This window comes from Lampetra planeri, chromosome 76 (genome assembly GCF_965212315.1).
Source record: "Lampetra planeri chromosome 76, kcLamPlan1.2.h2, whole genome shotgun sequence".
In the NCBI taxonomy this organism is placed as follows: Eukaryota; Metazoa; Chordata; class Hyperoartia; order Petromyzontiformes; family Petromyzontidae; genus Lampetra; species Lampetra planeri.
The window spans coordinates 2,700,869-2,726,900 of NC_136181.1; the positions used below are offsets into that span (position 1 = coordinate 2,700,869).

General features: G+C 47.6%; 1 protein-coding gene across 1 annotated transcript in view; it reads right to left on the reverse strand.

Moving 5' to 3' along the window:
* Positions 1-22,621, reverse strand: part of LOC144737948 (trypsin-1-like) — a 51,969-nt gene extending 29,348 nt beyond the window's left edge. The window contains exons 1-5 of the mRNA XM_078620854.1: positions 22,513-22,621; positions 18,448-18,543; positions 11,403-11,538; positions 7,011-7,204; positions 6,084-6,137 (exon numbers count right to left, since the gene is read on the reverse strand). Coding sequence (XP_078476980.1) covers positions 6,084-6,137; positions 7,011-7,204; positions 11,403-11,538; positions 18,448-18,532 — 469 coding nt within the window. The 5' untranslated portion in view covers positions 18,533-18,543; positions 22,513-22,621. The remainder of the gene's footprint in view (positions 1-6,083; positions 6,138-7,010; positions 7,205-11,402; positions 11,539-18,447; positions 18,544-22,512) is intronic.
* Between the last annotated feature and the right edge of the window lie 3,411 nt (positions 22,622-26,032).

Genomic DNA, 26,032 nt, shown 5'->3' on the forward strand with positions numbered 1-26,032 from the left:
TTGTGGCCGAAACGTCGTGAGAATTGTTTTATGTTTTATTTTTATTATTTTATTACTTCCCTTCTACGTGACTTTACCGAAAAAACCAAGAAGATGAATTCCTGCAGTCACGAAAGCTTTAAATCGAAAAATATAGTGTATAGTCTAACATTGTTAAAAACATCCGTAGATATTTCAACATAAGTGAGTCGGAAGAAAGGAGGGGGGGGGGGGGGCAAAGTCGTATCCTGCATCGCCCTTCTGTTGAAATAGGTAGCTGCGCCCCTGCTTATGAGTGTTAGTGTTGCGCGTTGAATGCAACGATGAATGCCATACCCTTTGGTTCTTTCGGTAAAGTCACGTAGGTAGCACCATGTATTGTGTAGGTACGTGACTTTACCGAAAGAACCAAAGAGTATGGATTCCTGCAGTCACAAAAGCATCGAATCAAGATGAATTTCATCTAAAACTATTTAAACTAAACCATTTTTTTCATTTTACTAGGCCTCACTGAGCTATACTCTTAGGGTTTTCTCGGTAAAGTCACGTAGGTAAAAAATAAAATTAAAATTAATAAAAATAATAATAAAATAAAATCATAAATCACGACGTTTCGGAGGCAACACAAGCTTCTGTCTTCAGGTGGAACAGTCACAGCACGTTTGCTGTATCAAGTTTATTTATTATTTTATTTTATTAATTAAAATTTTATTTTTGACCTACGTGACTTTACCGAAAAGAACCTAAGAGTATGAATCATTGCAGTCACGAAAGCTTCAAATCTAGAACTCACTGAGCTATGTAGCCAAATACTCTAAACGCGCGATGTAGATTTTAAAAAGCGGGGGATAAATTCACGCGACCACAGGGATAATATGCATGAATATGAATGTGTCAATTCTAGATTTGAAGCTTTCGTGACTGCAAGGATTCATATTCTTAGGTTTTTTCGGTAAAGTCACGTAGGTAAAACATTAAAATTAATAAAAGTAACCGTCACAGCCACGACAGCTGTATCAAGTCGTGGCTGTGACGGTTCCACCTGAAGACGGAAGCTTGTGTTGCCTCCGAAACGTCGTGATTTTTATTTTATTTTACTTTTATTAATTTTAATGTTTTACCTACATGACTTTACCGAAAAAACCTAAGAATATGAATGTGTCATTAAAGCCGCCACCCCCGACACAGCCAACTAGTAAGGTTTGTCACGTCAACAAAAGCCAATTCGTTACTTGTTCAGCACACCGATGTGTTGGAGAGTAAACCCACCACATTGACAATTTGAGTACCGCGACGTTTCGCTGATGATTACAATAACTAGCTTCATCAGGCCACAGGCAGAATTGTGGAAAATCCTTCTGTTATGGATCATATTGGTCACGAAAGCCTACTTGTTAAACTCCAAATATACAACGTGCGTCAATATCGGGATCGAACCCATGACCTCCTGTATATCAGGTGAGGTAGTTAACATTTCCTAGCCACCGTGATGATGATGAGAGAGAGAGAAACGCAAACTCCAAATATACAACACGCGTCAAGGGGTCGGGATCGAACCCACGACCTCATGTTTAAAAGGCGAGGTAGTTAACATCTCCTAGCCACTGTGATGATGATGAGAGAGAGAGACACAGACTCCAAATATACAGCAGCAGGCATCGTCAGAGGTCTGGTTCAAACCCACGACCTCCTCCATACCATGCGAGGTAGGTAACATCTCCTAGCCACTGTAATGATGATGAGAGAGAGAAACGCAAACTCCAAATATACAACACGCGTCAAGGGGTCTGGATCGAACCCACGACCTCATGTTTACCAGGCGAGGTAGTTAACATCTCCTAGCCACTGTGATGATGAGAGAAAGAGAAACGCAAATTTAAAATTACAACACGCGTCAAGGGATCGGGATCGAACCCACGACCTCCTGTATACCAGGTGAGGTAGTCAACATCTCCTAGCCATTGTGTCGTTCGAGGCCAAGCATGAGCTGACGGAGCCACGCATGCGACGAACCCGTTTGGGTGCTTTATTTGCCATGCCGAACTTTGACAATAATAATGAGCGGAAACAACGAAAAAAAACCAGTTTTCCTTGCTTTCGTGTGTTTTTTTTAACAAAAGCATATTTTATGTATCTGGTACGGGCTTAGGAGAAACGTGAAGCAACGCAAGTAATGTGAACACCCCCCCTCCCCCCTGTAACAATGTGAACTGATTCACCCTTGTCTCGTATCTCACGTGGTGGCGCTTTCACAGTACAGCGTCTCGAGGGATTACCGTCGGTATGACTATTTTAGTACACAATCGACAGCAGGTACAAGCAAAATTGGCTTGCATAGTGCGCATGCATAATGTAAGTTCGGTTCCCATACAAATAACCAAAACGGCAATGGATACCGATGCTCATTTATATAAATTCATTAATCCCCCCCCCCACTTCACGCAAGAAGAGCACACAAGTAATGTCACAACATCTACCCCTCTACAGTATTTAAGGAACGAAACAGGAGGAATCTTGATTTGAAGCTTTCGTGACTGCAGGAATCCATACTCTTTGCTTCTTTCGGTAAAGTCACGTTGATAGAAAATCAACAGACCACGACGTTTCGATCGCAACACAAGCAATTGTCATCAGTTTCGATTTAAAGCTTTCGTGACAGCAGGGATTCATCTTCTTGATGAATCCCTGCAGTCACGAGAACCGTCATCAGTTCTAGATTTGAAGCTTTCGTGACTGCAAGGAATCATCTTCTTAGGTTTTTTCGGTAAAGTCACGTAGAAAGTAAAATAAAATAAAAACAAAAATCACGACGTTTCGGAGGCAACACAAGTCTCCGTCATCTTGATACAGCTAATCTGGCTGTGACGGTCCCACCTGATGACGGAGACTTGTGTTGCCTCCGAAACGTCGTGATTTTTGTTTTTATTTTATTTTACTTTCTACGTGACTTTACCGAAAAAACCTAAGAAGAACCGTCATCAGGTGAGACAAGCACAGCAGGAGAACTGCTGAAGCAGTGGAGAGGCTAGGAGAGTGAGTGAGAGAACAGGCTAGCAGTGGAGAGGCTAGGAGAGTGAGAGATAGAACAGGCTAGCAGTGGAGAGGCTAGGAGAGTGAGAGAAAGAACAGGCTAGCAGTGGAGAGGCTAGGAGAGTGAGAGATAGAACAGGCTAGCAGTGGAGAGGCTAGGAGAGTGAGAGAGAACAGGCTAGCAGTGGAGAGGCTAGGAGAGTGAGAGATAGAACAGGCTAGCAGTGGAGAGGCTAGGAGAGTGAGAGAGAGAGCAGGCTAGCAGTGGAGAGGCTAGGAGAGTGAGAGAGAGAACAGGCAAGCAGTGGAGAGGCTAGGAGAGTGAGAGAGAACAGGCTAGCAGTGGAGAGGTTAGGAGAGTGAGAGAGAGGGCAGGCTAGCAGTGGAGAGGCTAGGAGAGTGAGAGAACAGGCTAGCAGTGGAGAGGCTAGGAGAGTGAGAGAGAGAACAGGCTAGCAGTGGAGAGGCTAGGGGAGTGAGAGAGAGAACAGGCTAGCAGTGGAGAGGCTAGGAGAGTGAAAGAGAGAACAGGCTAGCAGTGGAGAGGCTAGGAGAGTGAGAGAGAGAACAGGCTAGCAGTGGAGAGGCTAGGAGAGTGAGTGAGAGAACAGGCTAGCAGTGGAGAGGCTAGGAGAGTGAGAGAGAGAACAGGCTAGTAGTGGAGAGGCTAGGAGAGTGAGAGAGAGAACAGGCTAGCAGTGGAGAGGCTAGGAGAGTGAGAGAGAGAACAGGCTAGCAGTGGAGAGGCTAGGAGAGTGAGTGAGAGAACAGGCTAGCAGTGGAGAGGCTAGGAGAGTGAGTGAGAGAACAGGCTAGCAGTGGAGAGGCTAGGAGAGTGAGAGAGAGAACAGGCTAGCAGTGGAGAGGCTAGGAGAGTGAGAGAGAGAACAGGCTAGCAGTGGAGAGGCTAGGAGAGTGAGTGAGAGAACAGGCTAGCAGTGGAGAGGCTAGGAGAGTGAGAGATAGAACAAGCTAGCAGTGGAGAGGCTAGGAGAGTGAGTGAGAGAGCAGGCTAGCAGTGGAGAGGCTAGGAGAGTGAGAGAGAGAACAGGCTAGCAGTGGAGAGGCTAGGAGAGTGAGAGAGAGAGCAGGCTAGCAGTGGAGAGGCTAGGAGAGTGAGTGAGAGAGCAGGCTAGCAGTGGAGAGGCTAGGAGAGTGAGAGCAGGCTAGCAGTGGAGAGGCTAGGAGCGTGAGAGAGAGGACAGGCTAGCAGTGGAGAGGCTAGGAGAGTGAGAGAGAGAACAGGCTAGCAGTGGAGAGGCTAGGAGAGTGAGAGAGAGGACAGGCTAGCAGTGGAGAGGCTAGGAGAGTGAGAGAGAGAACAGGCTAGCAGTGGAGAGGCTAGGAGAGTGAGAGATAGAACAGGCTAGCAGTGGAGAGGCTAGGAGAGTGAGAGGACAGGCTAGCAGTGGAGAGGCTAGGAAAGTGAGAGAGAACAGGCTAGCAGTGGAGAGGCTAGGAGAGAGTGAGAGAGAGGACAGGCTAGCAGTGGAGAGGCCAGGAGAGTGAGAGAGAGAACAGGCTAGCAGTGGAGAGGCTAGGAGAGTGAGAGAGAGGACAGGCTAGCAGTGGAGAGGCCAGGAGAGTGAGAGAGAGAACAGGCTAGCAGTGGAGAGGCTAGGAGAGTGAGAGAGAGAACATGCTGGCAGTGGAGAGGCTAGGAGAGTGAGAGAGAGAACAGGCTAACAGTGGAGAGGCTAGGAGAGTGAGAGAGAGAACAGGCTAGCAGTGGAGAGGCTAGGATAGTGATAGAGAGAACAGGCTAGCAGTGGAGAGGCTAGGAGAGTGAGAGAGAGAACAGGCTAGCAGTGGAGAGGCTAGGAGAGTGAGAGAGAGAACAGGCTAGCAGTAGAGAGGCTAGGAGAGTGAGAGAGAGAACAGGCTAGCAGTGGAGAGGCTAGGAGAGAGAGAGAGTGAGAACAGGCTAGCAGTGGAGAGGCTAGGAGAGTGAGAGAGAGAACAGGCTAGCAGTGGAGAGGCTAGGATAGTGAGTGAGAGAGAGAAAACAGGCTATCAGTAGAGAGGCTAGGAGAGTGAAAGGGAGCAGGTGCTCAAGCATGGCAGGTGAGCAGAGCGAGCGGAAGAGTTGCGACGGAGTTACGGGGTGTTGAATAAAGTGACGCAGGAGAAAAATACGTTGTCCGCGTGAAATAACAGCACTGCACTCGTAAGGAATTGGCATGTTCTGTTTACGTGACAAGCCTTACTAGTTGGCTGTGTTAGGTAATGGCGGGTTTAACTCCACATTTATATATTTACGCAATCTAAACCAAAACAACCTGTATTATGGCCTTAACAGACTGTTGGGGCAAGTGCTGTTAGCGAGCACCTATGAAGGCCGGCACAACACACGGGTGGCCAGCACCACGCCCGGCCACCTTTGTCTCCCCAGTGGTGATGTTTACACCCTAGGGGACTCTTTTGAGGCCAAGTTGATCAAGGGGTGGCCCAAGACCTTTTCAGATAATCGCTATCACTGGCGTTCGTGGCCGTGAGCGGGAATTTAACTCGGGTCGCCGGGTTCATAGCTCAGCTGCGCTAACCACTGTGACACCGCGACCCACACTGACACACATGTATACGCACTGACACGCGCGCACTCCCCTGACAAGGTGACCAAGGTGCTCTGTAAACTTTCGGCTACTATCAAAGGTTTGTTCATGAAGCCATCCAGATATATAAACATAACCATAACTGCAACCGAGAAGATGGATACAAATTGAGCAATCATTGGAAGGATGTTATTAACCAGGTAAAACCTAACTGCTTTATATTGGTTGTCGTCTATTATATCTACCGGGTACTACTACACCACGCAGCGCTTCCCCCCCCCTATCCCACACCCTCACCCCTCCCTCTCCCCTATTGCTCCTCCCCCTTTCTTACCTATATAACTTCTTACCACGGCAACTCTCTCTCCCACTTCAGCAAAAAATGTTCTTGCTGTGGTTTTCCCACCCGATGATGATTGCTTGTGTTGCAATCGAAACGTCGTGATTTAATTTATTGTATTTCATTTTATACCTACGTGACTTTACTGAAAGAACCAAAGAGTAAGCTCCCCTGACACTCACATTTTGTAGACCGCGTCGCAGCATCATAGAAGTACTTCAGCTTGAAGCCTCGGCCTGCAGGAGGGAGACAGGCTGGTGTAAGCTTCCCGGGCGATGAGGAGACACGAGGAGGAGACGGGAGGGGGAGACACGAGGGGGAGACACCAGGAGGAGACACCAGGAGGAGACACAAGGAGCAAACACGAGGGGGATATGCTAGGAGGAGACACCAGGAGGAGACACAAGGAGGAGACACGAGGAGGAGATGCTATAATGAGACACAAGGAGGAGACACGGGGGGAGACACGAGGAGACACCAGCAGGATTGTTGAGGCAACATGAGCAGAGAATGCGCGATCCATGCAGCCAATTTTCGGCACTTCAAATGTAACCACAACAATATTTATTTTCACGTAATCAACTCTTGACTTGAATTTGAAACCTGAATTTGTTTTATTAATCGAACAGCGAGCTTGCAAATTGCCTCGGCTCTACCGCCCAGGATGCACCATGGTGGCGAGATATTAATTACCGCTCCTGGTGTACAAAAGATCGTGGGTTCGATTCCGACCCTGACACCGGTTTATTTGGGGTTTGCGTGTTCTCCCCTTGGTCGCGTGGATTTTCCTCCGGTACCTCCAGTTTTTTTACTTCACATTTAGAATCAACATCACGTGCTTAAGAGTATTTGGCCGCTGCTATACATTTCCACGTGATGATGATGATAAGTCACTTTCGTTGAGCTATCTTTGGCGATAGCCAGGTCGCTCCTGAAAAAGAGCTATATAGCTCGGTGAGCATTACCTTGTAAAATAAAAATACATCTTCAGTTTCAGTATGGGTCTCTGTGACTCTATATGAGTTAAGAGCAGTGGTTCTTAACTTTAACTGCAGCCTTGCACCCATTTGGTTCTCAATCGTAAAATGCTCTCCTCTGGAATTCGTTACCTTCCAGAGGCCCCGTGGAGTTGAGCACCAGGGTGAGGCTCTGTCCCGTCGATTTGAGGCTGTAGGGCGGCACGGAGCCACGCCCCGTTCCACACAGCACGGCCAGGGTCTCGCCGCCGCCACTGCCGCTGCTTCTGGGCTCTCCGTCCAACACCTCGAGGCTCTCGTTGTAGCACGGGGATTCATCGTTGAGGCTGCGCTCACACGAGCCACGGGCACAACAAAGGACAAAGATCCTCCCACCCCTCCCCCCCCCCCCCCCGTATAGCCTGTAACAGACTTTGGGGGCAAGTGCTGTTTGCGAATAGCACCTATGAAGGCAGGAGGAACCGGCTGCTGTTGTTCATCCTGAAGAAACCTTCATCTACGTTCTACGTCCTACAGAGTCTCCAACTCGTGGACCTGGACCTAAGCTGTGGTCCGGTCTATTTTAGCTAGTTACGTTGTAATTAGCGTAGTTAGCCTGGTGGTCACCACCACAGGTTGTTATTCTGTTAACCCGAATGTTGGTGTAAATAAATGTGTTGCCTCCAAAGAGTATGTCTGCGACTCAGTTGAACTCACTACAACTGGTGTCAGAAGTGGCCAAACGTTCTTTAGTAAGCTAGCCGTGGTGGATTATGTTTACGAGAAGCAGACTATGTACCAGGACGTCGGAAAATGAAGACGACAAACTCATCCCTCAAACAGCCCCGGGGATGACGACCCCAGAGAAGGGAGGCAAGATGCCTTCGGTGGAGCAGCGTGCCGACGGGGCACATCACAGCTCACCGCCGTCGGGGAGGGAGCGCCATACATAACACTCCTGCCTCACAGAGCTCCTCCAAGCCACAGCATCCATCATCGCGGAGCTCCACCGCGAGGAGCGAGCGGCAGAGGAGAGAGCAATGGAGCCGCGCGGGAATGCGAGTCGCGACACATCACACACTCGGCCCCTGAATCCACCTCACTCATCTCGCTCGGTCGGTTTTCGTTCCCGTGCATCGGTGCGGGAGGGTTCGGACTTTGATTGGGCCGACTGGCCGCTCCGACTCGGTCAGTGGTCGGAGCTGGCCCACAAAGTGATTGCAGCGACCGCAGGTTCATCCACTGTTATTGGATTGATAGAGGGGGTTGAAATCAGGATGCTCGTCGACACTGGTGTGTCGGCGACCATCATTTCCGAGTTGATCTATAATATCTTTGCCTCCTAAATGTCGTACCCTATGCCCGTTGACGCTCTGTGCTTTGCCAAAAATGGCGAAAATAACAGCGGAGGTGTGTATTGCGGATGTCAAATTGACGGGACCGGTTCTTGTATTGACGTCCCTTGCTATTCCTTGCTTGCTCAGGACTGACTTTTTGGGGAAGATGCCCCTGAAAATTTTGATTGATCAATGGTGCCTTGAATTACCATCCGGGCGTCGAATGGCATTTTTGCCATCTCCCATTCGATTGGGCACAGCCAACGCTACCGTGCAAGCTTTTGCGCGTAAGACAGTAAAGATTCCCCCTGGCGTGCAAATGTTGTTGGTTATTTTACGATTGTGGAAGCCGCTAGACCAGGAGGCGACTACGGGAGAAATCCTCTTGGGACCCTCTAATACAGCCATTCGTGGGTTGATGTTAGTAGGGGGCCAGACGTTGGTATCCAATGATCATAAACCCTTAATTCAGGTCTTTAACGCAGGGTTAGACACATCGGTCATTCAAGAGGGCACCGTGCTAGCTCATGCATCGCCAGTGCTTTGTGAAGGAAGCATCGTTGGCAGTGTGGGGGCCACGTCAAATACGCGGCCACAAAAGGGTTCTGATGAGAGGTCGATAGATGCGCTTTGTTCGGAAAATGCGGAGTTGTCCGAGGCCCAGAGGGGAGAGTTGAGGGCGCTCTTGCGTGAATTCTCAGATGTATTTAGCAAAGGATAATTCGACATCGGCCGCACTACGCTTTTGAGTCACCACATCGATATGGGCGACGCCGCTCCCTTCCGGCAGAATCCCTACCTGCTGAGCCCTACTGAAAAAGAACATGTATGGCTAGCGGTTTGTGAAATGTTAGCCGCATATATTATTTCACCATCCACCAGCCCGTGGGGAGCCCCAATTGTTCTTGTTAAAAAGCAGGATGGTAGTTTTCCATTCTGTGTTGACTTCCGTAAGCTTAACAAGATATCTGTTGCTGCAGCGTACCCTCTACCTCAGATGGACGATTCCCTGGATGCTCTAGCAGGAGCACGGTTCTTTTCCACTTTTGACCTCCTATCCGGATTTTGGCAGTTGCCACTAGATAAAGCCTCTAAGCCCAAAACAGCCTTTTGTACACCACAAGGTTTATTCAAATTTTATCGGCTTCCGATGGGTCTTCATTCCACGCTGGCTACGTTCCAGCGATTGATGGAACTGGTTCTAGCTGGTCTCCAGTGGGGCTTGTGCCTAATATATCTCGACGAGGTTATAGTTTCAGCCGTATGTTTAAAGAACACCTCGAACGGTTACATGCTGTTTTTCTTAAAATTCGTGCAGCCAACCTAAAATTTTAACCACAGAAGTGTCACCTTCTCCAAAAATTTGTTCGGTATCTTGGCCACATAGTGAGTAAATCAGGTATTGCGACGGCCCCGGACAAAACAGCGTGTGTTTGTATTTGGCCGACCCCCGCGTCAGTGGGGGAGGTGCGGATTTTAATAGGATTTGCATCCTATTACCACTGTTTTGTCGCCGGGTTCGCGACTATCGCCAAACGTCTCCACACCTTGATGGCAAAAGGTCAGAAATTCCATTGGGGGGAGGAGCAGAAGGCCGCATTTGTTGCGCTCCGGGATGGACTGGTGAAACCCCCCCTCTCATCCGCTACCCAGACTTTCCCTTGCCGTTCGTCCTTGATACAGACGCTAGTAACACCGGAATTGGAGCTGTTCTGTCTCAAGTTGTCAATGGTGTCGAGAGTGTTGTTGAATATGGAAGCAGAGAGCTGTCTCCGGCCGAACAATGGTACTGTGTCACACGCCGTGAACTGTTGGCTATTGTGTTTTTTGTGCAACAGTATCGCCCCTATTTGTATGGTAGACGCTTTGACCATGCAGCGCTACAGTACGCACTGTGTAGTGAACAGCCGTCTGGCCAACTTTCACGCTGGTTGAAAGTCCTCCAGGCCTATTCCTTTACTGTTCATTAACATAGCCACTTCAGCATCCTCGCCGTCGAGGTCACCCTCCGACCTTACACTTACATGCACATTTTTTACCTGGCAGCCCTTTGATTGGTGGGAATCCACCACGAGCGCCACCATGGACCATCACTTACATTACAATTGGGCTACGATCATTTTAAACCTTTATAAACATTTGCCTTTAGAGGCTAACCCGCTTTTCCTGATGACGACCGCTTGTGTTGCGATCGAAACGTCGTAGATTTTTTGTTATTTTCTTTGAACCTATCTACGTGACTTTACCGAAAGACCCAAAGAATATGAATTCCTGCAGTCACGAAAGCTTTAAGTCAAGATTGTTTATCCATAATCGAGGGATTTTTTTGGTTTGATCCCGTAAATATAAATGTTTCGTTAAATTGTAAATGTTGGAGTGGGTTTGCTCTCCAACACATAACCCGTTAGCGCTGAACTAAGTAACTAATTGGGACGTTTTGTTTACATGACACAAACCCTTACTGATTGGCTGTGTGTCGGGGTGGTGGCGAGTTTAACGACACATTTATATTCACCAGATCTAACCCAAAAAAAAATCTCATGGATAATTTTGGTTGCGAAAGCACTACTACTACTACGCGTTAGGGCAGTGGTTCTTAACCTGGGGTGCATGCACTTCCTGGTGGTGTGAGACTTGGCCCGATTTTTGTTAGAAGGTAAATAATCGAACACACAAATTAAGCTACAGGCACGTATGTACAACTACTTCGTTTTATCAAACCATATGCATTTATTAACAGTATACATTGTTTTAACGATTGAGAACCAAAGGGGTGCAAGAGTGCAGTAAAAGTGAAGAACTACTGCTCTAAACGCATATTTATACAGATTCGTATAGACACACAAACTCAAACTAATCTCTTTATTTACCAGGTAAGGCCCACCGAAGCGACCTGGCTATCAAAACTGATAGCTCAAAGCAACGAAAGTGGCGTATCATTGTATGGCCATGTCTCGCAAGGCAAATACTCTAAACGCATGACTTTGATTCTAAATGTGAAGGGAAATAAAAACCGGAGGACCCAGAGAAAAATCTACGTGACCATGCTGAGAACACGCAAACTCCAAATATAAACCAGGGGTCAGGGTCCAAGGCTACAATAAAGGTTAAAAATCAATGTATTAGGGTAGTCCACAGTGTTGCTGATGTTGTTGTTGCCGAGTTGCTCATTGTGACGAGAGTGCGAGGCGTATGCTCGCTCGCTTACTTGATGCTCTCGAACGTGACCTTGAGCACGTACGGCGCCCTCGTGCTGATGGCGAACGTGAAGCTCACGGCTGAGGTGTTGGAGACGAAGTCGGCGGACGAGATGGAGCCGCTCGTGGCGTTGAACGCAGCGGTAGCTGTCGGACAAGAGCAGCAGCAGCAGCAGCAGCGGGATCAGCAGAGGGGTGCGGGGTGTATGCGTCATGGGTTCAATTGAGGCGCACACTTAAACTTTGAGGCAACACTGTTTATTAACTAACGTAACAGATAACTCAGATGTTAACGGAATAACGATATAGGGTGGTGACCACCGTTCCTAACTTAATTAGCACTTGAGGGGATGACTTCATAATGGGACCAGGACAGCTTAACAGGCTGCCTGGCCCACGAGCGGAGATCGGAGACCGAGGTCCATAGATGGCATCTTCATTCCCGGAGTTGAACAGCCCCGCTCTCTCTCGGGACGAGGCTTATAACTCCTCCGCCCTTGGCCACGCCCCCTTCTAGATCCTTCGGGAAGGCCCGGGTCCCTCACCACGTGACCCTCGCACTCCCATCTGGGAGTCCCCTGGCCCCCCTTCGTCCGGTCACGTGCCCTATTGGATTCACACGGTGTCACGGCCTGACGCGACCTCAGTGACACCCGGCCATGCTCACGCTGGTGCCATAGAGCGGCACCCCCACCTACAGTACCCGTCATCAACTGGTACTGTCTCAACACAATAGTGACATCATTTATGTCACTACATATGTATGGACGTGTGTAGAACTTATTTTGCACCGTACCTAGCCAAACGTGCTAATCGAAGGTGCAGGGAGAAGGACAATAAATGATGAGTCTCTGTATGAGTCTATGGGTCTCTGTGTGAGTCTATTCGGGCACACTGTGAGTCTATGGGTCTCTGTGTGAGTATCTGGGTCTCTGTGTGAGTCTATGGGTCTCTGTGTGAGTCTATTTGGGCACTCTGTGAGTCTTTAGTCTCTGTGTGAGTATCTGGGTCTCTGTGTGAGTCTATGGGTCTCTGTGTGAGTCTATAAGTCTCTGTGTGAGTCTATGGGTCTCTGTGTGTGTCTATTTGGGCACTCTGTGAGTCTATGGGTCTCTGTGTGTGTCTATTTGGGCACTCTGTGAGTCTATGGGTCTCTGTGTGTGTCTATTTGGGCACTCTGTGAGTCTATGGGTCTCTGTGTGTGTCTATTTGGGCACTCTGTGAGTCTTTGGGTCTCTGTGTGTGTCTATTTGGGCACTTTGTGAGTCTATGGGTCTCTGTGTGTGTCTATTTGGGCACTCTGTGAGTCTATGGGTCTCTGTGTGTGTCTATTTGGGCACTCTGTGAGTCTATGGGTCTCTGTGTGTGTCTATTTGGGCACTCTGTGAGTCTTTGGGTCTCTGTGTGAGTCTCTGGGTCTCTGTGTGAGTCTATAGGTCTCTTTGTGAGTCTATTTGGGCACTCTGTGAGTCTTTGGGTCTCTGTGTGAGTCTCTGGGTCTCTGTGTTAGTCGATATCAACAAGGTTTATGTGGCTACTCTCTGGTTCTATGCTCTCTGGCCTTCACCAAAGACAAAGATCCCCCATATAGCCTAACATACTGTTGGGGCAAGTGTGTGTCTCTGTGCGTGTCTCCGTGAGTGTCTCTGTGCGTGTCTCCGTGCGGTTCTCTGTGCGTGTCTCCGTATCTCTGTGCATGTCTCTGTCTTTGTTTCTGTGTCTCAACACTCCCCGTAGACTCAACACTGCACCATAGACTCAACACTACCCATAGACTCAACACCACCATAGACTCAACACTGCACCATAGACTCAACACTGCACCATAGACTCAACACTGCACCATAGACTCAACACTGCACCATAGACTCAACACTGCACCATAGACTCAACACTACCCATAGACTCAACACTACCCATAGACTCAACACCACCATAGACTCAACACTGCACCATAGACTCAACACTGCCCATAGACTCAACACTGCACTGTAGACTCAACACTACCCATAGACTCAACACTGCACCATAGACTCAACACTGCCCATAGACTCAACACTGCACCGTAGACTCAACACTGCCCATAGACTCAACACTGCACCATAGACTCAACACTGCACCGTAGACTCAACACTGCCCATAGACTCAACACTGCACCATAGACTCAACACTGCACCATAGACTCAACACTGCACCATAGACTCAACACTGCCCATAGACTCAACACTGCACCATAGACTCAACACTGCACTGTAGACTCAACACTGCACCATAGACTCAACACTGCACCATAGACTCAACACTGCAACATAGACTCAACACTGCACCATAGACTCAACACTGCCCATAGACTCAACACTGCACTACAGACTCAACACTGCACCATAGACTCAACACTGCACCATAGACTCAACACTGCACCATAGACTCAACACTGCACCATAGACTCAACACTACCCATAGACTCAACACTACCCATAGACTCAACACCACCATAGACTCAACACTGCACCATAGACTCAACACTGCCCATAGACTCAACACTGCACTGTAGACTCAACACTACCCATAGACTCAACACTGCACCATAGACTCAACACTGCCCATAGACTCAACACTGCACCATAGACTCAACACTGCACCGTAGACTCAACACTGCCCATAGACTCAACACTGCACCATAGACTCAACACTGCACCATAGACTCAACACTGCACCATAGACTCAACACTGCCCATAGACTCAACACTGCACCATAGACTCAACACTGCACTGTAGACTCAACACTGCACCATAGACTCAACACTGCACCATAGACTCAACACTGCAACATAGACTCACCACTGCACCATAGACTCAACACTGCCCATAGACTCAACACTGCACTACAGACTCAACACTGCACCATAGACTCAACACTGCACCATAGACTCAACACTGCACCATAGACTCAACACTGCACACAGACTCAAGACTGCCCCTGTACATTAAGCTGTCCATCTCCTTAACCTCCTTCCGTTCCTTTCTTAAAGCCTCACCTCTTCTCCATTGCTCCCCCTCGCCCCTCCAATCTGTCTCCTTCCATCCTCTCAAGCCCTTCCGTGACCCCACGTGCCCTCGGTTACGGTCACTCATTCCTGGGCCCTTGCACCGCTCCCTGCCATCTAATTCACTCCGTTTTTGTTTCTGCCTTTTCCACGTAAAGCGCATAAAGTCGCTCTATAAATATGTAATAAGATTCGTAATAAAGTGTTTTTTGGGGTTAGATCGCGCAAGTATAAATGCGTCGTTAAATCCGCCACCACCCGACACGGCCAATTAGTAAGGTTTGTCATGTAAACAAAACGTGCTAATTAGTTACTATTTCAGCCCACCGGTTGTGTGTTGGAGAGGAAATCCACTACAAGATTTACAATATGAGCACCATGACGTTTCGATGGTGATTACATCCAACCTCATTGGATCATATTTCAACCTTCCCTACAATTCTCGTAACTCACAACCCTCCTCGCACAACTGCATTGGCTCTCTGTCTACTAACGCTGCCCGTTCAAATTCCTCGCTGTTCTCCAAATCACTTCATGGTCTTGTCCCACCGCATCTTGCCACTCTTGTATCTGTCTATGTGACGCCTTTTCGCCCTCGACGTTCTCAATCTTTGCTCTCTCTCTGTCTGTCTGTCTGTTCCTCCTTGTGCTCAATCCACGATTTCACTCTTCATTGCCTTCTCGCCCACCCCATTCACTGGAACAAACTTACTCCTCCACATTGAGCAGTTACCTTCGCTCACTCGTTTCCGCTCCGCACTCAAAACTCGCTTATTGTTACCCCTAGCTCACCCCACGACCGCTTAACCTCCCCCTCATAACCGCGACCACTGTTACTGTTCACACTTCATATTCTCATTACACGGCTATCACGCATTCCCCAAATTCACGCGTCACAGATTTGCCCCCCCCATTGCTTGCTCTCGTCAATTTCGTTCAACTCATCTCCACCATTACATTCATATTTACCATCGTTAAGTCTGTGTAAAGCGCCTTAGATGAGGTGCTATCTAAATAATTTTAAGATAGAAGATTTTTTGCCAGAATTGTGAAGAGATCTACCTGTTTCCGGCCTTAAATAGAGCAAGAGGATGAGATACGAACAACGATATCGACTCCACCTGTTCTCGTCTCTACGGGATAGAGTGTTTCCCCCTCGCAAACGCGCCTGGGGGGGGGGGGGCTTTCTGTGGATGGTCCAGTTTCCGCTCACGTGTATGAAGGCAAACGTGTTATTGGCCGATCACTTCCTTCATATATCTTCTTGGTTCTTTCGGTAAAGTCACGTAGAAGGAAAATAATAAAAATACAACGTAATTAAATAATTCTCACGACGTTTCGGCCACAACGCAAGCAGCCGTCCTCAGGTGAGGAACAGGTCTGTCGGAAAGACAGCGTCTGAATGAGCACCACCAGGCTTGGCAGCGTATATTTAAGCTGGGTTAGAGGGGGAAGAGCGCCTTGACACAGGAATTTGCATATCAAGAGGAATTTTGCATATTTATGGGAAATGCAGATATGGGATTAGTCACGACTTGTGGAATTCGTAGGAGGTGGGCGGGGGGTTTCAAAGTCATATTATGCCCGTGCATTATGCAGGATTAGCAGCATCAATGTTCATTCAGACGCTGTCTTTCCGACAGACCTGTTCTTCACCTGAGGACGGCTGCTTGCGTTGTGGCCGAAACGTCGTGAGAATTATTTTATGATGTTTTATTTTTATTATTTTATTATTTCCCTTCTACGTGACTTTACCGAAAGAACCAAGAAGATGGATCCCTGCAGTCACGAAAGCTTTACATCGAAAAATTCCTTCATACAGTACATAGATGACGGCATAACTTGGTGGAGGGGGGGGGGGATTAGTTGGTAGCGCTGCCCTTTAAGCCGCCTTCCCCACCTCGTCTTTAGTTCCTCCTAACCACACCTCGGGCGTCCGCTCTGTCTCTACGAGGGTGGAGCGAATCGGTGTGGCACTCTCCGACCCATTTGCTCGTCTGCAACATCAAACGAACCTCTGACTTTTCGGAAACGTCTGAAGGCATCTCTGTCTCTAGCTCTGCGTTGGGTCAGGGCTTTACGACCAGCCCCTGAGTTTGGCTCTGCGCCTCTTGTTGACTTGTGGTCAGAATGCAAACAAAAAACATAGTATATGTGGCATTGTCTGTGAAACTGATTGGTCCACACTAGAGACTAGGCTCAGCCCACTCTTTGTGGACAGCAGAACCACGCCAATCAACTTCAATCAAACTCCGCCCACTGTGGTAAAGATATGCCACTACTGTACTGTAGAGGCGATCACGTGGATTTTGGATTAATCAGAGCACATATTTGCTCGGTTTAAGCACATGACCTGTAATACACACTTCCAATAATAATTAGTACTATTCACATACCTGCGTTTCCCATTTTCCCTCAATTTGATGCTGCTAATCCTGCATAATGCACGGGCATAAGTAGTACTAATCACATACCTGCATTTCCCATAAATATGCTAAATTCCTCTTGATATGCATATTCTTTTGTCAAGGCGCCCTTTCCCCCCCTTCCAACCCAGCTTATATATATGCTCCAAGCACGTGTGCTGTTTCATTCAGACGCTGTCGCCTCGACATACCTGGTTTTCACCTGAGGACGGCTGCTTGCTTTGTGGCCAAAACGTCGTGAGAATAATTTTATTATGTTTTATTTTTATTATTTTATTATTTCCCTTCTACGTGACTTTACCGAAAGAACCAAGAAGATGAATCCCTGCAGTCACGAAAGCTTTAAATCGAAATTTAATAATGTATAAGTGTTTATAGATGATTAATTTGGGTTTAAGGGGAAAATTCACGAGTTGTTCACGTATCTCAAAATTTCAGGTGCGCGGTTAATCCGCAAAATCGGATAAACCGCGCGTAGATAACACTGGCCAACACACTTGTTCTGGCATAAGGTATTCCAACGGTTTTAAGGTAATTTTGGGGTGCTGATTCCAAATCTGGCATCAGTTTTTGTCTATCACATCAGGTTTTTCAGATATCAAATATTGCATTTTCAATAAGAACTGCGGAAGAAAAATATTAAATAAATGTGGATTTCTACATAAAATGATATTGTAAACACACTATCCTAAAAATACAGCACCATATTTTAACACTAAAGCAGTCACTGACTCGCAACAACTTGCAATCATAAGTGACAGAGTTAATTTCGGGTAAAATCAATGAAAATGGGGTATGCCGATAGCATAAAAAATATGTGATAGAGCAAATCTGAGATCAGATTTGGAATCGGCACCCTGAAATTAGTCTAAAACAGCTGCTAAAGTCCAGGCCAGAAAAAAATGCTTTTTTTTTTGTTGACCAGTGTTATGGAGACTCTACTGCAATAGCAGTCCCAACGTCGCATCGAGGTGACGTATCCCTTATTTGTAACTTTGGACCTTACCCACTGGTAAAACAAAACAATAATTGAGTTTATGAGACATCTCCTTTACCAGTGGCAAAATATAGTAATAGGTTTTTACCCTTTCAACTGGTACAAAAACTGACACCTTTATACAAGGCATCATGTTTGCAATAACCACAACACAAGCAGTCAAAATGCAAACAAAAAGAAACAATTCTGATAATGATAAGCACTGTCCTTGAAGTTGATTGGTTCACACCCAAGACAGCTTTTCTTAGAGCCTAGTCTCCATTGGTGTTGGACCAGATGACGCCAAAAGGCGTACAACTCAAAGACAGCGCACTATCAGAGTATTGAGAGCTCGGGGTAAGCATTTACACTATGAGACATCTCCTTTACCAGTGGAAAAATATAGTGTAAGGTTTTTACTCTTTCAACTGGTACAAAAACTTCAAGGACAGTGCATATCATTATCATCATCAGAGTTGTTTCTTTTTGTTTGCAATTTGACTGCTTGTGTTGTGGTTATTGCAAACATGATGCCTTGTATAAAGGTGTCAGTTTTTGTACCAGTTGAAAGGGTAAAAACCTATTACTATTACAATAAATTAGTTACCAATCTGCAACGCGTGGCTCTGCGCCACCACCATCACCACCAACAGCCCCCACAGTCCCCAGCAGCGCCAAAGTCCTGTCCCCATCGTCCTCGATCCTGCCAGAGGTGGGGGAGAAGCGAAATACGGGAGAAATCACGACACGACCCGACACGCGTGCACGCGGTCACCGTTCATCGCGCACGCGGTCGCGATTCCTGTTCATGTTTGTGTTTGTTGCGGTTGCACCCGATTCGAATGGCTCACAGGTCTATACCAAATGAATGAAACTGAAAATTATTTGGGAACAAGGTCACCAGTCACCATTCGCGGGAACCAACTTGTGGCGTGGTGTTGCTGTTTGTGTGGAGAGAACAGAACCGGCCCTAGACCTTTGGGGGCCCTAAGCAAAATTTGGTTGGAGGCCCCTTTGATGTATGATTTTTTTCACCCACTAGCTAGCAGTGACTCTAGGGGGCCCTCTGCTGGCCACGGGGCCCTTTGCAATTGCAAGGGTCGCTTAGTGGCTGGGCCGGCTCTGGGAGAGAACGAGCGAGTCCACTATCCCACAGCTGGACTCAACGCACGGCGAGAATTCAACTCGAACAAGCTGCAACTTTTGCAGACTTGGCGTGCGTTGTGTGTGCGTGCGTGCGTGCGTCTGGGCTGATCGCGTATGGCTATTGTTGATTCACTGTTGACTGTTAATTATCTATACTTCACCCCAATGGTCAGTGCTGCTTGGTGATTAAAATTTGTATTTGGACTGCAGGTGGAGGAATCCGATGAGCTATGACGATTTTTTACATAGATATCCAGTAGATGGGCACGGGAGTCAGCAAAGTTCGGTGACCGTGAGAGTCGTAATGAAGAAGTACTGTACAACACTTTACTCAGCACTGTCCAGCAGAGGTCGCAACCGGGTACCCGATACCCGTACCCGGCCGGGTACGGGTACCCGTTTGCGACCCTGGTGCGGCCGGGTACGGGTAAGCCGTGAGTCACTGGGTGAGTCACCGTTTGTCACTCATTTCCCAACATCTTGTCTCTTCTCACAATCAAGTTCCTAGAATCAACCCACCCACGCCTGCAACATGGCTTCATCCCAGAGGTCGCAATCAGGTACCCGATACCCGTACCCTACCCGTACCCGGCCGGGTACGGGTAGGGTACGGGTACGGCCGGGTACGGGTACCCGTTTGCGACCCTGGTGCGGCCGGGTACGGGTGAGGACTCAAAACCCGTTTGCGACCTCTGCTGTCCAGGCTCAATCTCCCCGCTTAGCGTCCCAGGTCTAAGGCGATCGAACGCATTTCGGGTGGATTCTGTCACAAAAGACAAAGGTCCCCCACCCCCAGTGTAGCCTTTTAACAGGCTGAAGGGGCAAGTGCTGTTAGTAGCGAGCAGCACCTGCTAAGGCCATCATGGCACAAACTAGGCAGGTGGGTAGGCCAAAACCATGCCCCGGCTGTCTTTGTCCAGAACTGGTTCAAATATTCGCCGTGAGCGGAGGATCGAACTCGGTCGAGTTTCGCGTGGTTTCAAAGCACAGTAAAGTAGCGCTAACTGCTGCTACTACAGGGACTCCTCTACTTACGAACATTCGACTTACGAACTTTTATAGATACGAAAAAAACCTGTCAATATGTCCAGTTGCCTGTTCAGACTGAGAGTCCTAAATTCAAGCGCCGCGCAATAAACAGTGGTGGTGGCATCTACATTTGCAGAACATGAAGAACCAGTGGCATCTACATCTGCAGAACGTGAACATCCAGTGGCATCTACATCTGCAGATCGTGAAGAACCAGTGGCATCTACATCTGCAGATCGTGAAGAACCAGTGGCATCTACATCTGCAGAGCATGAATAACCAGTGACATCTACATCTGCAGAACACGAAGAACCAGTGGCATCTACATCTGCAGAACGTGAACATCCAGTGGCATTTGCATCTACAGAATGTGAAGAACCAGTGGCATCTACATCTGCAGAACATTAATAACCAGTGGCATCTACATCTGCCGATCACGAAGAACCAGTGGCATCTACATCTGCAGGACATTAAGAACCAGTGGCATCTACTGTACATCTGCAGGACGTGTAGAACCAGTGGCATCTGCATCTGCTGAACGTGAAAAACCAGTGGCATCTACATCTGGAGAACATTAAGAACCAGTGGCATCTGTATCTGCAAACATGAAGAACCAGTGGCATCTGCATCTACGGAACATGAAGAACCAGTGGCATCTGCATCTACGGAACATGAAGAACCAGTGGCATCTACATCTGCAAAACATGAAGAACCAGTGGCATCTGTATCTGCAAACATGAAGAACCAGTGGCATCTGCATCTACGGAACATGAAGAACCAGCGGCATCTACATCTGCAAAACATGAAGAACCAGTGGCATCTGTATCTGCAGAACTTGAAGAACCAGTGGCATCTACATCTGCAGAACGTGAATAACCAGTGGCATCTACATTTGAGAACGTGAAGAACCAATGGCATCTACATCTACAGAACATGAAGAACCAGTGGCATCTACATCTGCAGAACGTGAAGAACCAGTGGCAACTACATCTACAGAAAGTGAAGAACCAGTGGCATTTAAAGGTGTAGAACATGAATGGCCAGTGGTATCTACATCTGCAGAACATGAAAACAAGTGGCAGCTGCATCTGCCGATCACGAAAAACCAGTGGCATCTACATTTGAGAACATCAACAACCAGTGGCATCTACATCTACGGAGATTATACAACTTTTCAAGCCATTCCTCGTGCTTAGACATTCACCAGCGGTGGTGAGTGTCTGTGTGTCACTGACCAGGGTGGTGAGTGTCTGTGTGTCACTCACCAGGGTGGTGAGTGTCTGTGAGTCACTCACCAATGGTGGTGAGTGTCTGTGAGTCACTCACCAGGGTGGTGAGTGTCTGTGAGTCACTCACCAGGGTGGTGAGTGTTTGTGAGTCACTCACCAATGGTGGTGAGTGTCTGTGAGTCACTCACCAGGGTGGTGAGTGTCTGTGAGTCACTCACCAATGGTGGTGAGTGTCTGTGAGTCACTCATCAGGGTGGTGAGTGTCTGTGAGTCACTCACCAATGGTGGTGAGTGTCTGTGAGTCACGCACCAGGGTGGTGAGTGTCTGTGAGTCACTCACCAGGGTGGTGAGTGTCTGTGAGTCACTCACCAATGGTGGTGAGTGTCTGTGAGTCACGCACCAGGGTGGTGAGTGTTTGTGAGTCACTCACCACCCTGGTGAGTGACTGTGTGGTGTGTCACTCACCAGGGTGGTGAGTGTTTGTGAGTCACTCACCAGGGTGGTGAGTGTCCGTGTGTCACTCACCAATGGTGGTGAGTGTCTGTGAGTCATGCACCAGGGTGGTGAGTGTTTGTGAGTCACTCACCAATGGTGGTGAGTGTCTGTGAGTCACTCACCAGGGTGGTGAGTGTCTGTGAGTCACTCACCACCCTGGTGAGTGACTGTGTGGTGTGTCACTCACCAGGGTGGTGAGTATTTGTGAGTCACTCACCAGGGTGGTGAGTGTTTGTGAGTCACTCACCAATGGTGGTGAGTGTCTGTGAGTCACTCACCAGGGTGGTGAGTGTCTGTGAGTCACTCACCAGGGTGGTGAGTGTTTGTGAGTCACTCACCAATGGTGGTGAGTGTCTGTGAGTCACTCACCAGGGTGGTGAGTGTCTGTGAGTCACTCACCAGGGTGGTGAGTGTCTGTGAGTCACTCACCAATGGTGGTGAGTGTTTGTGAGTCACTCACCAGGGTGGTGAGTGTCTGTGAGTCACTCACCAGGGTGGTGAGTGTTTGTGAGTCACTCACCAATGGTGGTGAGTGTCTGTGAGTCACTCACCAGGGTGGTGAGTGTCTGTGAGTCACTCACCAATGGTGGTGAGTGTCTGTGAGTCATGCACCAGGGTGGTGAGTGTTTGTGAGTCACTCACCAGGGTGGTGAGTGACTGTGTGGTGTGTCACTCACCAGGGTGGTGAGTGTCTGTGAGTCACTCACCAGGGTGGTGAGTGTCTATGAGTCACTCACCAGGGTGGTGAGTGTCTGTGTTGTGGGTTACTCACCAATGGTTGTGAGAGTCTGTGCTTTGAGTCACTCAGCTGTAGGGTGAGAGTCTGCGCTGTGTTTGAGTGTAAGGTGACTCTTCAGGTGATAGAGAGAGATGGGGGGGGGTAGGAACAGGTTGTCTGGCTAGAAATTCCACTTTTCTGCAGTTTCCTCATTCTCATGCACACGACGATTGTTCGATAAGCCCCGACCAGACAAAGGCCCCGTAGCCATGGAGTCAACTATGGGCTGGGACCAAATCGTCCAGGGGGTCCCAACCCAGAAAAAAAAATCTAAATTTGAAAACTCATTTCCTGCCTAAAATATTAAAAAATTCACTAAAACGTGGATAGACTTTTTATTTGTTTTTTTTACAATAATGTCTAATAGTGTATTGCATTGCATTTCTCTGTTTTTACTTTATTTTATTTTTTACCATTTCTTGTTTCATTGTATGTAATGGCAGAGATTAGGGATTAATAAAGTACAACCATAACCACAATCATATAAACAGAAATCTATGCATTGTTATATGAAGACAAGTCCAGATATTGTGGCCAAGGTTTAGCAAATTCTTGTTTTTATTTACATAGCATAGCAATTTTTCATAGCAATATATTGGGGGGGGGGGACATTTTGAGCATATTTGAATATTGGGGGGGATGTCCCCCCCAAATATATATTATAATTACGGCCTTGACACAGACCCACCTAAATTTAACAACACCAACCATCAACTGCCACTCGTGTCAAGCTGAGTGCACCTTAGGACCAAGTTGAAGTGAGATAAACTCGCTGGCGAGAGGTTATGGTAGCTATACCCGGCGTTATGAACTTACTGACAGAAATGACGGGCCCATGCACTACGTGTGCTCACCACTTTGCAATTGGCGGTGTTTTTAGCCGACCGGCTCTCCGCTCGTTGTTTTGAGCATCGCTCGTTGTTGTTGGGAGGGTGACTGCCTTCAACTTGCCAGTAGCAGCGTCCTTCACGAGCCTCCTCCATAGAAGCCGATCTTGACAAGGCTGGCACCAGTCATCGGCAAATCCACTCAGCTCCACGTCATTTTGTACCACATCACTCCATCTCCTCTCTAGCTCGTCCCGCGCCCGTTTAGCCCCCTCTATTCGGCAGAACAAAGCTGTTTAGGTATGCGGTGACCCAGCCAACGCAGCCTTGGCTGCTGGAGGAGCTCACCGATCGGACTGTGTCCCAGATCTTTCAAAGATTTATGAACTCCTCACACAATCCAGCCTGGTTAAAGCCAGGATGGATCGTTGTTATGCCAGCCTGAATGTTTCCCACCGGCGAAGATGTTCCATTCGGGTAGGTCCAGGTTTCACAAGCATAGAGAAGGGAGGGCATGACCGTGGCCGAGAAGACCCAAAGCTTCGTGCGGAGCGACAGACAAGGTAGCTTCCACACGGCATTATGCAGCTGATGAAAGGCTAATGCCGCGCGACTGATTCGGAGTGAGACCTCTGCTGTCAAACCAGGGTACACACACAGTGGCTAGGAGATGTTAATTAGCTTGCCTGGTATACAGGAGGTCGTTGTTCAATCCGGACCCTGACACCTGCTGTATATTTGGAGTTTGCGTGTCTCTCTCTATCCGTGGTTGCGTGGATTTTTCTCTGGGTCCTCCCGGTTTTTTACTTCCACATTTAGAAATACGCGTTTTAGAGTATTTTAGCTGCAATACATTTCCACATGATGACAAGCCACCTCGTTGAGCTATAACACTGGTCAACACACTTTTTCTGGCATAAGGTATTCCAACGGTTTTAAGGTAATTTTGGGGTGCTGATTCCAAATCTGACATCAGTTTTTGTCTATCACATCATTTTCAATACAAACTGCGGAAGAAAAATTTTAAATAAATGTGGATATCTACATAAAATGATATTATAAACACACTATCCTAAAAATACAGCACCATATTTTAACACTAAAGCAGTCACTGCCGATAGCATAAAATGAGATGTGATAGAGCAAATCTGAGATCAGATTTGGAATCAGCACTCTGAAATTAGTCTAAAACAGCTGCAAAAATCCAGGCCAGAAAAAAAAAATTTTGTTGACCAGTGTAATTTGTGATAACCAGGTCGCTATTCTACGTGACTTTACCGAAAAAACCTAAGAATATGAATCCTTGCAGTCACGAAAGCTTCAAATCTAGAACCAGGTCGCTTTTGAAAAAGAGCTACACAGCGCAGTGGGCCTTACCTGGTAAAACAATTATAAATCTAGTCTTTAAATGTGTAATTAGTAATAAGGTTATTTAACACCTGCAGCCATGGGGGTGCTGAAATAAACCGTGATGTCATAACAAAAAACATAATTTAATGTAATGAAGGCCCCAAATTGGGACAATTGATTGAGTCGCAATGGGAGAGAATCGTTACAGGCCCTGAAATGTCCTGACGCCCATAACGTGTAAGCAAATACATTGCCAATGTTTCATTACAGCAAGTAGCAGCCACCATCATGATGCGTTTGTTGCTAAAAAAAATATTTGTGCAGTAGTCGGAGCTTAATTTGAGCTTTGAGGTTGAGTTCCAGATCGTGGTTGAGGGGAACCTCAGGAAAGATTCCATGAGATATGAATCTTCTTGGTTCTTTCGGTAAAGTCACGTAGAATGGAAATAATAAAATAATAATTAAACATACTAAAATAATTCTCACGACGTTTCGGCCACAACGCAAGCAGCCGTCCTCAGGTGAAGAACAGGTCTGTCAAGGAGACAGAGTCTGAATGACAACCCCTGGATTGGAGCACATTCCACCTCTGGTGTGGTATCCGCACCACCTGTACCCACCACTGTGTCAACTGGCTGCGTTTTTAGCTGTCCGGCACTCCGCTTGTTGTCGCGAGCGTCGCTCCTCTGCCCTCTATTGTTGCTGGAGTGTGACTGCCGCCATCTGCCCAGTAGCGTCCTTCACGAGCCTCCTCCACAGACTGATATTGACACCATTGGTACCAGTTAACAGAATGTTAAATCAGCTCCAAATCCTGATGTACTGGATCAGTCCATCTCCTCTCTAGCTCGTTCTGTGCCCGTTTAGCCCCCTCTATCCGGCCAAACCTGAGTTGCCTGGGTATGCGTTGACTGGGCATGCAGGCTACATGACCCAGCCAACCCAGCTCACGAATAGGACTGTCCAAGATAAATACAGATTTTTAATTCAAACATTTGTTTGTTCCTCACACAATCCAGTCCGGTTAAACCCGGGATGGGGCTTCGAATGGAGCAATAGGCCAGGCAGCTTCCACACAGCATAATAGAAGTTGATTAAAAGATAATGCTGCTCGACTGACTCAGAGTTATACCTCTGCTGCCAAATCGGAGCCAGTTATAAGCACACTGACTAGGTATAGAAACATTTTCAGTTGCTACACAACTGCCCCCAACACTCATGGGGAGTTGATGCGGGTGTAGTATTTGATGACAGAAAATACCCGGATAGGAGTTTTTTTTTTAAATCCTTTATATTAAGTTCACTTGCTTGCTTGCGCGCTTACGACCGTGCAAATT